Source organism: Aulonocara stuartgranti (genome assembly GCF_965226115.1).
Source record: "Aulonocara stuartgranti genome assembly, chromosome: 20".
Classification (NCBI taxonomy): Eukaryota; Metazoa; Chordata; class Actinopteri; order Cichliformes; family Cichlidae; genus Aulonocara; species Aulonocara stuartgranti.
The window spans coordinates 29,544,270-29,560,094 of NC_138956.1; the positions used below are offsets into that span (position 1 = coordinate 29,544,270).

Sequence of the window (15,825 nt, forward strand, 5' to 3'; positions counted from 1 at the left end):
GTATAATATATATACTCAGGACTAGGGATGGGTATCGTTTAGGTTTTATCCGATACCAGTACCAAACTGGTACTTTTGAAACGGTGCCGGTGCTTAAACGGTGCTCAAACCGGTGCTTAAAGAATGGAGAACACAAAATTTCACGTTCAGCTGTTTTTTTTGTAAAAAGATAACAATGTTAGCCTTTTCTGCAGCTATAGGGCATATATGGTATCACTCTTGGCTGGAAGCAGTGCTTAAACAATGGAAAAAACACAAACTTTGTCCAAAAACCTCTCATGTTTGACTGTTTTACACTTTTTTTTTGTCATTTAAGCCTTTTTGGCCAGGGTGAAGGGAGTATCTGCCATCAAACAAGAAGACAGCCGCATGTAACTACGACGGTGTTTGCTAGTTCACCTTACAGGCGTTAATTTAATAACGTGTTTAGCCTTATTGGGCCGGGTTTAAAAGAGAGACATCATCCACCTGTTCGCCGCTCAGAACTGGTGCCGTTTATGTCAGAACCGGTGCCGTTTATGTCAGAACCGGTGCCATCATGGCACCGGATACCGGTACCCATCCCAACTCAGGACCTTACTGCGAAGTAACAGTGCTAGACACTTCACCACTATGCCACACTGAAAGAAAGAAAAATACATAGAAGTAAAATTCCCGAACATATAATCTGTAGTTATTTAATAGTGTTGTCAGTGTTACAGACTATAGAACACTTATGAACTTCAACTGAAACATTCAACTACAGCATCTGCATGAATACCATGACATCTTTATTGAAACACATATGCACATTATTCTCCGTCTTTTCAGACAAACAATACAAACAGTATAATGTGCCACAGCCACTGTTTGGCCACCTGTGCTATTTAACTTTAATATTTAATATGAAATCATTTTAAAATGCAGCAGCACAAAATGCAGTCAATTTGAGAGAAGAGAATCCTCTATATGCCTAAGAAACAGTCTGCTTTGATGATCAACTTTTTCTGCTTTCCTGAGGAACATCATCTGTGGTTCTTTTACCCACACCTGGAAATCTCAGAATAAGGAAGGGGGAAACTGTGAATCAGCCACTGAGATCAGCAGCAGACTTTCAATATCAAGAGTTAATACATATTTGAAAATGACTCAGCTCTGTAGTGTTGTACAGCAACCGTGGAAGACGAGGAAATCCTCCCCATTCTTCCCAGCATGCTACATACAGGCATAGGGCAATATTCCATGTGGACCATAATCAAGTGGTTGTAGGATCTCTAACTGTTAGTTACAACCATTTACCTCAAGTGATCAAGTGATCTTGGAAAATACAATACTTTGTTTTGAAACATGAAGCACTTCCTATTTTAAGCTCAGTGGAAAAAAAAACTCTTTTCTTTCGACCTTTAGAGGAAGCAGGCATCAAGCCCAGACAGAATCACCCTATATGGCTTGATGGTTAAACCTATTCAGCGCTTCCCACAATTCATTCTGCTGCTACAGGTGAGTGACTGATGACACACCAGTGACTGCATCACTCTGATCCCTTGTTAGCATGTCTCAACCTCTGCACTCGTGGGTCATGACCATGGAACGCAAGCTGAAGGTTCAGGTTACAGTTATTACTTATTTATCCAAATCTTACAAGGCAAGCGAAGCAACCAGTTGATGAAATGCAGTTTAAACAGATGACTTGCATGCTAAATAGGAAATGCTGACTTTTAGAAAAGGTGTGTGGTCAAGTGTACATGTCAATTCATACTGAAACTTACCGACTCTTCTGGAATACTGTAAGGCTGAAAAAGTTACACTGAAACTTTCTGATGAAAGGAAGTGAAAGGCAGTTCTCGCCACTGTCTACTCCAGTGCACTGTGCATTCAGCAAGTAGTACTGTACCAGAAAGCTGGTTTTTCAAAACCCCATTCAAAAAAGTGAAACGAATTGCATGAATATTTAATATTACACTCAGTTAGAGTACACGTCAGTACATAGTTAATCTGCATGACATAAAAAAGTTAGCCTATTGTTTGTGAATATAAGTGACAGTAACAGCTAAATAGGTAACAATGCAACAATTGTTGCTCTAAATAGTCTCCAGCTCCCCTATAAACTGGTCGAAATCCACTATTTTACCACTCTGTATGGATGAGGAGGATGTGGCAGATCTTGTTTCGCCCCATCACCTTCAAACAGACAATATTAGATATTTAGGTATTAAAGTTTCCTCCAAGCTGACAGAATGAATGATGAATTTCACTCCCTTGTTTAAATTTATCCCAGAGGATTTAAACCCCTGGATCAACCTACCTATATCACTTAGTGGAAGGATAGCAACAGTTAAAATCTCAGTCCTTCCAAAATTCTATTATGTATTGTCAGTGATCCCTGTATCTCCTAAAACCTCCTTGTTCAAGTCTATTAAGTCATCTCTGTCAAAATTTTGTTGGAAAAATAAAACTCCCCATATCAAATTGTGCAAAAACAAAAATCTCCAGGAGGTCTAGAAGCAGCAAATATAGAATTATATTATTTAGCTAATCAGCTAAAATATCTTATTAAATGGTTTAATCCTCAATCCAAATTGTTCTGGTTACAAACTGATCGAGCATTATGCCGAGACATACTTTTATTGAATCTCCCATTCATCAGACAAACTTTTCACAGCATATCCATAGAGTCATCTCTGTCAGCCTGGTGGGAAATATTACCAACTCCACAGCCTCACCATCTCCTTACTCTCCTATTTGGAATAACCCAGATAATCAACCAAAAAAAAAAAACCCATTAAACTTCACCTCTTCGAAAATCAGAGGAATTACACATCTTTGTCACTTTACCCAAAATAAGACTTTTATTAATTTTTACAATTTAATTCAGGTCTTTGGCAATGGCAATTCAGTTTCTTGAGTACTTTTAATTAAAATCAGGGTAACTTTAAAAAACAATGGCTTCAAGGAGGAAGTGTTACAAACCCTTGGTTCAGAGAGAGGATGAACTGAGGGGCTGCACTAAACGTGATATAAGACGAACAAAGACTATTTGTCTGTCAGTCATTCTGCTCTAGTCCAAAAATAAAATAAGGACTCAAGAGAATGGGCAGACTTTAAATGATTAAATAATATTTAATCTTTCCTTTTTTTAACCCACTCACTTAAATGTAAGGTTGTATTTGGTAAAATACTATTGTCAAGTGAAAGGTTTTCTATATTTTCTGTCTTTATAATGAGTTCTCTCTATGGACTATTAAATTCTCTGTCACCATAAGATATGTTATATGAACAGTCTCTGCTGTGTTGCATCAGGACATGTTGAAGAACACTCCAAGGTCCCACAGTGACCGGCTGCCCCTGCAGCTGGCTCTGACTGAGCTTGAGACCCTGGCCGAGAAACTCAATGAGCAGAAACGTCTGGCTGATCAGGAGGCTGAGATCCAGCACTTAGCTCACAGCACTGGGGAACGCAATCTCAACAAGGTGACAACTATGCATTTATTTATGCAAACATAAGCTGTTCATGAAACTTGCGGGTAAATTTGAGATAATGGCATGACCACATATATTCAGAAGTCACCAGAAAGTCCATTCACTTTCCTTTGTCCAATCAATCTTTAAAAGCAAAGCTCCAGTTGTATGGATGCAAAGAACAAGCTTCTCTTACATTTTTGAAAATGGTGTAAGGAGATTCCACAATCTGTGGGAGAATCTCATCTGATAGACTTTATTTGCATTACCCAGCATGAATTTGCATAGATGTTTGATTTTTGAGTCCTCTTTCATTTTTCTAGCTGGACGTTGAAAGTACATGGTTGGGTGGGTTCATCCTCCAGCATGTGTTCAGCTAAATTAATTTGTATTGCTCATGGTACCTCTGGGCAGCTGACGGAAGATCACCAAAGTTCTCTATTCAAGCTGAATTTAACACTAGTCTAGTAACCAATGGGTTACCTTAATATGGGATAAAATAAATGAGAAAATTTGTTTCTCAAGGAATTTGATATCTTCAGCTAATCAGCACCATGCCAAACTGTCTGCAGATATGAAGGTGTACTTTGTCAGCTCTTAGCTTGTGACATGAATCTTACCTGGGATAAAACTACTCTGAAACTTGATTTCAGTGAAGACATTTCTTGATTTCTGTAGTTTCAAACATTATGTAAGAATACTTTGTAATCAGTGACCTGCATTGTTTTTAGCTGCTGAACTCAGAACAGAGGCAGCTGATTCATTGTGAACTTCTTACTGAGATAGTTTTTGGGGATAAAGGTCAAGTTATCAAGTCAAAGGAGCGGAAGGTCTTTCTCATCAACGACACCCTCATTTGTGCCAATGTGAACCTGAAGTAAGTACCAAACCTCTTTAATCCCAAACTTTACTCCTAGGTGTTTCTGAATATCCTGACTGGTGCGATACGTATAGTGACCAAAGTCATCTTGTGGTGATTGTTGTTGTGAATTGGCACTATATGAATAAAATAGAATTCAATTAAAATTAACTGAATGGTTGGAGTGAATTTGCAATTACCCAGCTGTTATTATTTGGGATATTATACAAGTTCGTCTCGTAGGGTTCTCAGAGCTTGAACAGGTACTAAAAGAAAGCCATGTCAACTACAAATATTGGTGTTATTATTGGTTTTATCTCCCCATTATTATTATTATTATTAATATTATTATTATTATTATTATTAATTAATTAATTTATTATTTACCAGGGGAAACTGGACTTGTATTCTGCTTTGGCTCTGCTGCCACAGGGACAAATACTTTTTGGCCAAAGTGTATTTAAGATACTAAATATGGAATTTGCCCTGATACATCAATTGGTGTAGGACTGTGTGTGCAATAGTCCTTAGGCATCGATAAACGCTCTTTATGAGAATGCTTGTGACTGGGTGAATGAGATTTGCAGTAGAAAGTGGTTTTAGTGCAGGGTTGAGTGGAAATAATGTATGTATTGGTATCAGTCTGTTTACCTGCATACGTAGATATACTTCCAACACAACCCCTCGGTTGACTTATTGAGTTAATAACCATCTTTACATATGTTACTAAGTGTCAGTGAATCTAGATAAGAAAAACATTTCCTAGACAAGCTGCAGTTACGCCATAGCTGTTGTGTCCTGCTGAGACCCCCAGTCCCTTGTTGTAAATGTTTGCAATGTATTTGTCCACCAGGGGTCCCCCTGACATCAACACCCTGGTTCCTGTTGGTCCTAAGTACACAGTGAAGTGGAGTGCTTCTCTGCTGCAGACTCAGGTGGTGGAGGTGGGGCAAGATAGTCTGCAGGGCAAAGACGGTGTCATCACAGCCAGATGTCACAGCTCTACTGCCAGCATCACTGGTATCATATCCACATCTCATTATCTGAGCTACCACACAGATTGCTGTGCAGTATACTAAAAGCAAGCAAATATTAAGAATTTGATTGGGAATTATTCCAAGCTATCTGTTTTAAAGTACTGTGTAAAGGTCTTGAGCCAGGAGTCATAATTATGACAGAATCACAACAGTGTGCCTTTCTATAGAATACTGATATGAATATATTAGTGCTGTCCGTGTTATGGTGCTATGGTGTTAATGTCATTTTAACAAGATTAACGCTGACAGCACTAATTGAATATATGTTTGCAGAAAATATAAACACAGGCTGTGCACACTGAACAACCACACAGAAAGTGATGCTTGTGTTCTATGATTATTGCTGACTTTTATTTCTGAACATGAACGCATAAAACAATTATTTCACTGCACTGCTAATGTTCTTATATAAAATGGAAAATCGAAATTTATATGCGCTCTGAGTGCAAAGCAATATATACACTACCAGAGTGAGAGGCACCCTGAACCCAAACAACTACCACAGCATTCTGCAGCACTATGCAGTACCCTCTGGTATGAGCTTAGTTGGTCAGGGGTTCATCCTACAGCAAGATAATGACCCAAAACATAGATCCAAGCTGTGCCAGAACTACCTCAGGAACAAAGAACAAGGTGGTGAGCTTGAAAACACGGAGTGTCCAGACTTAAACCCCATCAAGCTGGTTTGGGATGAACTGGACAGAAGAGTGAAGCAAAGCAACCTACAAGGTCCACATTTATGGGAACTTCTGCTACAGATATGGGAGAATATTTGATTTCTATTGTAGAAAGAAGCCACGGCTGTGTTCAGCTGTTATATCAGGTGCTACTTTGATGAGTCAAAAGTTTAGAATACATTTTGGTCTATAAATTGATTCCATGATTTCTTTTACTCCAATTGCGTATTTGTACTATGCTTTCATTTCAGAGTGCAATGAGACATTAAACTGCATAACTTTCATGAGCCACACCCATTTTCACACCTTGGTTCATGTGATTAGGTAGAGGATCATCAGGGGGTCCTTTGTCCCTCCTTGGGGGATACCCCCATGGGGTTTAAATCTGGGACTCTCCACCATTTGACCCTAGAACTGAAGAAGCTTCTCGGATGAGAGGTGAAACGTCTTCAAGCAGCCTAAAGAAGTCCAGATGCTTTTCTTTCCAAGCTCCTTAGACTACGATGCATGTGCTTGTTGGTTCTGGGGCGTGTGGCTAGATGTTCTGGCCTCCCTCGGGGTGGTGCTCTGCAGTGGCTTGGGAATCTTTGGCATTGGAGGGGGACTTCCCCAAGCACCCACCAGAGGTCCCCTCTGATACTGAAGATGCCTGGTACAAAGCTGTCATAGATGCTAAATGTGACCACGTATGTGTTTCAGGTAAAGTATTGCTTGGCCCTCCAAGATTGTATCAGGAATTGGAAGAGCTGCAGCATGACCTGGCTGTAGTGGAGGAGGTCTCACTGTTGGTTGGCACGCTCCACGGAATCTACCAGGTAACAATATTTATTATTATTTTCACTTTGCTTTATGAATTCAATTCAATTCAGTTCAATTCAGTTTTATTTATATAGCGCCAAATCACAACAACAGTCACCTCAAGGCGCTTTATATTATAAGGTAGACCCTACAATAATACATACAGAAAAAACCCAACAATCAAATGACCCCCTATGAGCAAGCACTTTGGCAACAGTGGGAAAGAAAAACTCCCTTTTAACAGTAAGAAACCTCCGGCAGAACCAGGCTGAGGGTGGGGCGGGGCCATCTGCTGCGACCGGTTGGGGTGAGAGAAGGAAGACAGGATAAAGACATGGTGTGGAAGAGAGACAGAGATTAACCCTTTAGAGCCGATTGGAGCGGGAACGCTCTGTTATGCGTAACTATTTTTAAATCCCAGTAGCACTGCAACCACGTAAGCTAGCGCAAAAATTTTTTTTGCATATGAAACCGGAGGAGTTGTACTTACATCTTATGCCATCAGCTTGTCCTAGGTCATGGTTTCCTTCCACATAAAGCTTTGCAAAAACTGCATAAAAAGCGCTTGCAGGAACAAAAACATAATATTCCAGAAACACGCTTTACCGATCCGATCAGCTGTCCATAACACTTCCTACGTTGGAATAGACGTCAGCGCGAACTTTTGCATTTCCGCCATTACCTGCCCGAAACCGGAAGTGACGTCATTTTCGCGGAAATGTAGTCTTTTTTGCGATCAGGGCCTCAGGGCCTATACTGCTCTTTTTAAAAGTTATCTTTGACTTTATGACTTTCTGTGTCTTTTCTGGGATGCTTAGGACTCATATTGCACTGCTGGAAATAGTTTATTTTGATGCACATGCTGTTTTTTTGCAAATTTGATTATAATATTTATTTTCGTTTTTCCTGCAGTGTATAAAAATTGGTGTATTTCAAAAATAAAACTATGAAGACACTCAAAATACATTTCCTGTGGTGGGAAACTATTTTGTGCAACTTTTTTGTATTTACAGTTTTGAGGGATAAGCCTCTTAAATTTCTCTAACTACAAATATATGTTAAAAAATCAAAAACGATTTTAAATTTTTTTGTAGTTTATTGCACTTTTTTGCAATTTATGTAATTACTATGCACTTAATGAATACATATTATTAAAATCTGGGCTATAATGGTTGTATTGATGTATAGCAACTTGAAATGCTCCCAAAAATGGCTCCACAGCATGTAAAAATATAATATAAGCTCTGGCGGACTTGGTTCTATGGTAGGTCTTAAAGGGTTAATAACAAGTGTGATTCAATGCAGAGAGGTCTATTAACACATAGAGAGTGAGAAAGGTGACTGAAAAGGAAAAACTCAATGAATCAGGGGAATCCCCCAGCAGCCTACGTCTATTGCAGCATAACTAAGGGAGGATTCAGGGTCACCTGGTCCAGCCCTAACTATATGCTTTAGGAAAAAGAAAAGTTTTAAGCCTAATCTTGAAAGTAGAGATAGTGTCTGTCTCCCGAATCCAAACTGGAAGCTGGTTCCACAGAAGAGGGGCCTGAAACCTGCTGCTTTATGCAGCAGGTATGTCTTCCTAAAAGTGTTCTGAAAGCATGTGAGATATAGAGATTGGTTGATCACAGCTTTTCTGCTGTTCCATCGATAAATCGACAGATATATTGATGTGTTCCTTCTGAAATTTCACTCTTAAATTTTATGGAAACACTGTCACACTATGTAAAATCACACCTTTTAGTTTTGGTGTCATATTTGGCAAGTGTTAGCACTTTGTAAAAGAGATTTGTTCTGATTTCATTTTACAGTTTTCCTCGATTGCTTACAGATTTTCTCGATTGCTTAAACACATTTCTTGAAACTATGCCTTGTATCCCCAAAACAGTAAGCACAAATCCATAATGTCTCACCCAATTTCCCAAACATCGTATTGTCAGGTCAAAATGAAGCTCTACACTCAAAATCATTCACTCTTGCTGAAAAACCAAACTTTGCCCACAGACATCACACACAAGACCTCAAAAACACACACACGACAACATAGTTGTACACACTGGTGCAATAAATGTAAAACAAGTTACGTTGCTTTTGGTTCTTACCCTCAAAAACCTTTTCACATGATGAACACAAAAGACGCAACCAATGTATATACACGGGCATACGGTTCTCTGTCATACACTTTCCACTGCCATGCCGAAAATAACTCCTCGGGATTAGAAAGGGAGAGTATGCAGGCAGAAAGATGTTAGAAAACCTTGGGTTATTGGTAAACCAGTCTCGAACCAGAGCAGCGTGATGGAAGCTGACAACAAGAACGTAGTGAGGCTGCTCTGGCTGCTGGTTCCCCTCAGTCCCACTGGAACATATGTTGTCTCAGACCACCAAGAAAAGCAAGGAGAAGCATAGTGTTATAGTAGGGTGACCAACCATCCTCTTTTTTTGCACTTGACTTGTAAAAGCCTATGTGATATTTTTTATTTCACCATTCATTAACCGCACATAGAAGGCATCATTTAAATATGTTAACGTTTTCTTTAAGCAACCAGAATACAGTTTTTCTGAATTGCTAAAACACATTTCCTAAAATCTCATCTCTTTGTCTCAAAACACTAAACACAAACTGTAAAATTCAAACTACACACACAAAACCTTTGATTTGTCTTGCAAAACCAAACATTTGACCCCAAACTATTTAAACTTTTCTCAAAATCAAGCACTACTGTCAAAAACCACACAAAACCAGCCAACGTGCAAACACAACTTAGCAACTATTACACACTACAGAAATAAATACAAAACACTGTGAGAAAGCGGGAAAAGAATGTGTATTTATTCATTCATTTATACTTGTACTCACATTTTAACAAAAAAAAGAAAAAAGAACTGCAATAAAAAAAGTTACATATACATAAAAAAAAATATTTTACAGCATATTCAGATAATTTAATCTGCTTGAAGTAGATTTTCCTGTGTTTAAGAATTTCGGTCGTATACTTTCCATCTCCATGCTAAGAAAAACTCCTTGACAGGGTTCAAAAGGGAGAGTATGGTGGAAGAAACACATTGATAAAATGCTGCTCATTGTGAAACCAGTTGCATATTTTTGGACCTCGGTGAAAGCTCACATTGTCCCAAATGATATGGGATGCTCTGCCTGCTCGCGATGTCTCTGCTCAAGCAAAGCATCCTGTAGACCATCCAGGAATGTTGCTAGAAGTTCGGTGTTGTATGGCCCAACAGTAACATGACAGCGGAGAACCCCATAGCTGCTGATGGCAGCACAGTTACATTTCCACCACGCTGGCCAGGCAGTTCAATAATGGTACGTTGACCTATGACATTGCGACCTTTTCTTCTCCTTTTTGCTAGATTCAACATGTATGTTGTTTTCTATAATCCACTGCTGTGTTCCATGCAGTCGAATTCCATTATTCTGATTGACCATATCCACAATAAGTGTCTCCTGGTGTTGTGAGCGCATTCATGTCCTTCCACCCTCATGTGGCCATCCTTCAATTCTAAACAAAAAACAATTTAGTTATAAGTATACTTGTATACACAGCACATGTATACATCATACTATTCATTTACAGAACTAAAATTAGTTTGTTGTGTACTTGACTCAATGGTTAGGCCTCATGAATACATCTTCGTGGATGAAGCTGTATTCAATCTAGCAAAAAACAAAAGAAGAGGTTGCAACATGTGTTTTCCATTTTGAGTGGTAGAGAGTTAATGATGAAAACAGTGTGTTAGTTGTGTTTAACTTCTGTTGCCTGTGTGCACCATTCTGGATACAAGTGCACCACACTGCTAAATGTGTTTTGTGTTTGAGAATGTGTTTAGAGAGTTTTGGTAAACGGGAGATTCAGATTTGCCAACGGTCTCCTAACCACATAAATAGTGTTTAAGATTTTGGCAACTGTGAGATTGATTTGATGAAAGAGTTTTCATAGTTGACAATTTAGTTTTTACAATGGGGTTTAGTGTTTTAGCAATTCAGAAAAACTGTAAATAAAGTTTTTCATGACTGGGCCAAGTGTCCTCCTTTTGGAAATCAAAATATGGTCCCCTTATTTATAGGGTCCTAGAATGGCATGGCAGTGGTGTACCCCTCGTTGGCTGATGCCGGCACAGGGAGCAACATTCCCTCCACGCTGACCAGGGGGCATTTACAATAGCCCAATGGCCAATTATGTTCCTCCACCTCCTCCTCCCTGGTGTCCTAGACCTCCTTCTCCTCCTCCTCCTTGAAATGTCTTTGGATCCATTGTTTCAAACCTGAATGAGCTGACTTTTCCGCTTTTGTCTATCTATCAAAGTTTCTGATTGGTGTGTGATACATTTTGACTTTTAGTGTTTCCACTTCGTTAATTGTGTGCTAATTGAGCTAAAACTGTGCTGATGTGAGTTAGCATTATTGACTGCTAGTGCTTTCTAAGTGACCACATGGTGTCAGCACTGACAAATGTAGGGATTTGTGTGTAGAGTTTTGCAGTAACAGTTCACCACATCTGACTCATGTGGTAAAGCAGGGGCATAGTGTTTATAGCTCAGGGTAATGGGTGTGCTTTTTGGAAAGTGGCATTATGGTTTTGAAATTTGGGTTCACAAGATTGGTTATAGTGATTAAGCAATCAAGAAAAACTGTAATACTTCATTGTCCTCTTGATTAATAATAATTGTTTTGTTTAACCAGTTAAATATAAATATATCATAATAGCAAGCTGTTTTGGACAGACAGCTATAACTGCATTAATGCCTACTATCTCAAACCAGGCATACATATGAAGAAGAATAGTACAGGACAGATTTTTAAGAACATGGGTGATGTGCAGAGTAGTAGGTAGATGATTAAAGCTCTCACTTTCAATTCAATTCACGTTTTACAAAATTCACATCAAGGTGCTATATACTGTAGGACCCTACAGTAGTATTGAGAAAATGGTATGGCTCAACAGCTTTTAATGACCATAAAATTATATGAAAGAATTGTAGGTTAAGAAAAGGTGATCATCAGTGAGCAGCAGTATGTCTAAGCACATTATTGATTAAAACTCTGAATGTGTATGTAAAAGACTGCAACCCAACACACTGTTGTTGCGGTTGTGTTAGGGGTTCTTATTGATTTTGCACTTATATAACTCTTCCCAGTTCGGTACACTCTTCCTCTCCTCTTGTCTCTGATCTTATTATAAAAAGGGAAAAACCTTGTTAGATAAATTATCTCCACCCGTCTCTCCAACCTCCCTGGGACCGACCCTTGAGTTCACTGCAGCACCTGCAGTTGAGCAAGCGACCACACCTCTGCCGTATTTGTTTATAAATAAAAACAAAACAAAACACAACCCCACCCCAAGCAAGTGAGGTCCATCCTTTATTTCCCCCTTTTTTTTAATCTCCCTGCCAGAATCTGAATACCACAGTGTCTCAGGACTGGTGTCTGGCTCTGCAGAGGCTCATCCGTCTAAAGGAGGAGGAGATCCAGAACGCCAACAAGTGTCGCCTACGCCTATCTGTTCCAGGCAAACCTGACAAGTAAGTGTCAAGAGGTCCATATCCAAAGCAGACTTAGAGAAGGGGCAGTGAGGTTTTACCAGGCAGAGGTGTGTGAAAGTGTTTGAATATTATGTGGTCATATCTTCTATGCCTGACAGGTCTGGTCGTCCAGTGAGCATCGTGGTGGTCTTCAACACTCCCAACCCCTTCAGTAAGATCTCCTGGGTGAACCGTCTTCACCTCGCCAAGATAGCCCAGAGTAAGTTTAATTGTGTGTGTGGAGTGTGGAAATGGACTGCTGCGTGCATAGCATTTTGATACTCTGAGCACTCAGATTCACAATCTTTTTAGATTTGTGCTTCACCTAAAAACTACCAACCAGTTAGCAGTGCTGATAAATGCTGTAAAACAATAAAAGCCAATTTTAGGTTAAATTGAAATTTGCAGCCTATTCATGCTGAGACATGAGTTTGACATTAATTCACCAATAAATCATCAAATTAATTTTACATTTAATTTTAATCATAAGTTGTATTTGTCTTCAACTTTAAAGTTACTACATACATGCAACCGTGGTTCAGGGGGTTGGGAAGCTCATCTTGTAACCATAAGGTTGCCGATTCGATCCCCAGCGTTGTCTGTCTCGGTCATTGGGTCCTTGGGCAAGACACTTCATCTACCGCCTACTGGTGTTGGCCAGAGGGGCTGATGGTGCGATATGGCAGCCTCACTTCTGTCAGTCTGCCCCAGGGCAGCTGTGGCTACAACTGTAGCTGCCTCCACCAGTGTGTGAATGTGAGAGTGAATGAATAGTGGAATTGTAAAGTGCTTTGAGGATCTATGAGCGCTATATAAATGCAATCCATCATTATTATTATTATTATTATTATTATCATTATCATCATCATCATCATCATCATCATCATCATTATCATACAGCAAAGTCTGCATTTTGACAGTTTAAGAAAGTTGTTAGTTTTTGTCTTTAATGTTTGTGTGTGCGTGCGTGTCTGTTGTTTGGTCAGGAAAGGAAAACACATCAGGTTGGGAATGTGCTGAAGAAGATGGGAAGACGAAAGCTCTGTTAAGCTGCCCACTGCTTACCTGTAAACTTTCGGTTTTCTCCTCCAGAACACACACTCTGAAGGTGAGAGAGCTGTTGCTGATGACAAATACAGTTGTCCAAAAATGTTTCACTTAGAGTCTGTGTTTGATTAGTCTTTAATTAAATGAAGGAAATTTGTGGTGACTCAATCTCAGCTGGACTATCCTGACCTCCTGCTTTCAGCTTCACCAGCTCTTCCCCTGCGTTGCTGCATGTCCACACATTCCTCATAGCCTGAACAGTTTCCTCCCATGTAGTATTTTCACTGGCCTTCTTACAAGTGGGTAACCGCAGTCCAAAAGACACATAGCAACAAACTACTCATCAATGGTTTGTTGCTATGTGTGGACCAGGGCCGTGCAGAGATGTTTGAAGGGGTGGGTGCTCAAAGTTAAAAAGGGGCACATGCAGGGAGTGCAGAATTATTAGGCAAGTTGTATTTTTGAGGAATAATTTTATTATTGAACAACAACCATGTTCTCAATGAACCCAAAAAACTCATTAATATCAAAGCTGAATGTTTTTGGAAGTAGTTTTTAGTTTGTTTTTAGTTTTAGCTATTTTAGGGGGATATCTGTGTGTGCAGGTGACTATTACTGTGCATAATTATTAGGCAACTTAACAAAAAACAAATATATACCCATTTCAATTATTTATTTTTACCAGTGACACCAATATAACATCTCCACATTCACCAATATACATTTCTGAGATTCAAAAACAAAACAAAAACAAATCAGCGACCAATATAGCCACCTTTCTTTGCAAGGACACTCAAAAGCCTGCCATCCATGGATTCTGTCAGTGTTTTGATCTGTTCACCATCAACATTGCGTGCAGCAGCAACCACAGCCTCCCAGACACTGTTCAGAGAGGTGTACTGTTTTCCTTCCTTGTAAATCTCACATTTGATGATGGACCACAGGTTCTCAATGGGGTTCAGATCAGGTGAACAAGGAGGCCATGTCATTAGTTTTTCTTCTTTTATACCCTTTCTTGCCAGCCACGCTGTGGAGTACTTGGACGCGTGTGATGGAGCATTGTCCTGCATGAAAATCATGTTTTTCTTGAAGGATGCAGACTTCTTCCTGTACCACTGCTTGAAGAAGGTGTCTTCCAGAAACTGGTAGTAGGACTGGGAGTTGAGCTTGACTCCATCCTCAACCCGAAAAGGCCCCACAAGCTCATCTTTGATGATACCAGCCCAAACCAGTACTCCACCTCCACCTTGCTGGTGTCTGAGTCGGACTGGAGCTCTCTGCCCTTTACCAATCCAGCCACGGGCCCATCCATCTGGCCCATCAAGACTCACTCTCATTTCATCAGTCCATAAAACCTTAGAAAAATCAGTCTTGAGATATTTCTTGGCCCAGTCTTGACGTTTCAGCTTGTGTGTCTTGTTCAGTGGTGGTCGTCTTTCAGCCTTTCTTACCTTGGCCATGTCTCTGAGTATTGCACACCTTGTGCTCTTGGGCACTCCAGTGATGTTGCAGCTCTGAAATATGGCCAAACTGGTGGCAAGTGGCATCTTGGCAGCTGCACGCTTGACTTTTCTCAGTTCATGGGCAGTTATTTTGCGCCTTGGTTTTTCCACACGCTTCTTGCGACCCTGTTGACTATTTTGAATGAAACGCTTGATTGTTCAATGATCACGCTTCAGAAGCTTTGCAATTTTGAGACTGCTGCATCCCTCTGCAAGATATCTCACTATTTTTGACTTTTCTGAGCCTGTCAAGTCCTTCTTTTGACCCATTTTGCCAAAGGAAAGGAAGTTGCCTAATAATTATGCACACCTGATATAGGGTGTTGATGTCATTAGACCACACCCCTTCTCATTACAGAGATGCACATCACCTAATATGCTTAATTGGTAGTAGGCTTTCGAGCCTATACAGCTTGGAGTAAGACAACATGCATGAAGAGGATGATGTGGACAAAATACTCATTTGCCTAATAATTCTGCACTCCCTGTAGAACCAGGCTGAATAAAAACAACACACATTCATCAAGAATCTAATGTGGAAGCGCATCATACACTATCACTGTCATTAGGTGGGGACAATGCAAAGCAAACATAGTTTATGTTTTACCTGATAGGTGCAATGTTGCTGTTGAGGGGTTGCTGCTGCTCCTGCTGCTGATAGTGCTGGAGGGCACGGCTGTGTTGATCTGAGACTGTAGACATTAAAGAGTCCATAGGAGAGATTGTAGCTGATTAAACAAGTGTTATGAGATAATAAAATGCACAGATTGGTGATAGCACTTGGAACCGTAGGGCAACAGATAAAAAAAAACTGTAGGAAATAAAGCAGGCTCTGCCTACGACTCTGTCAAGTGAAGGCTGTGTGCAGGCAGGCTAGGAGAAATGATGGACTCGAAACAAACAATTATTACTAAATGAGAAAGATG

The 15,825-nt window shown here is 39.9% G+C and overlaps 1 protein-coding gene across 8 annotated transcripts in view; it reads left to right on the forward strand.

The window, feature by feature from the left end:
• Positions 1-15,825, forward strand: part of arhgef10lb (Rho guanine nucleotide exchange factor (GEF) 10-like b) — a 42,749-nt gene that overhangs the window by 14,545 nt on the left and 12,379 nt on the right. For all 8 annotated transcript variants that reach the window (XM_082518896.1, XM_082518900.1, XM_082518895.1 and 5 more), the window contains 8 exons: positions 1,387-1,479; positions 3,280-3,450; positions 4,170-4,315; positions 5,151-5,317; positions 6,711-6,826; positions 12,223-12,350; positions 12,470-12,570; positions 13,337-13,458. In XM_082518896.1, coding sequence (XP_082375022.1) covers positions 1,387-1,479; positions 3,280-3,450; positions 4,170-4,315; positions 5,151-5,317; positions 6,711-6,826; positions 12,223-12,350; positions 12,470-12,570; positions 13,337-13,458 — 1,044 coding nt within the window. The remainder of the gene's footprint in view (positions 1-1,386; positions 1,480-3,279; positions 3,451-4,169; positions 4,316-5,150; positions 5,318-6,710; positions 6,827-12,222; positions 12,351-12,469; positions 12,571-13,336; positions 13,459-15,825) is intronic.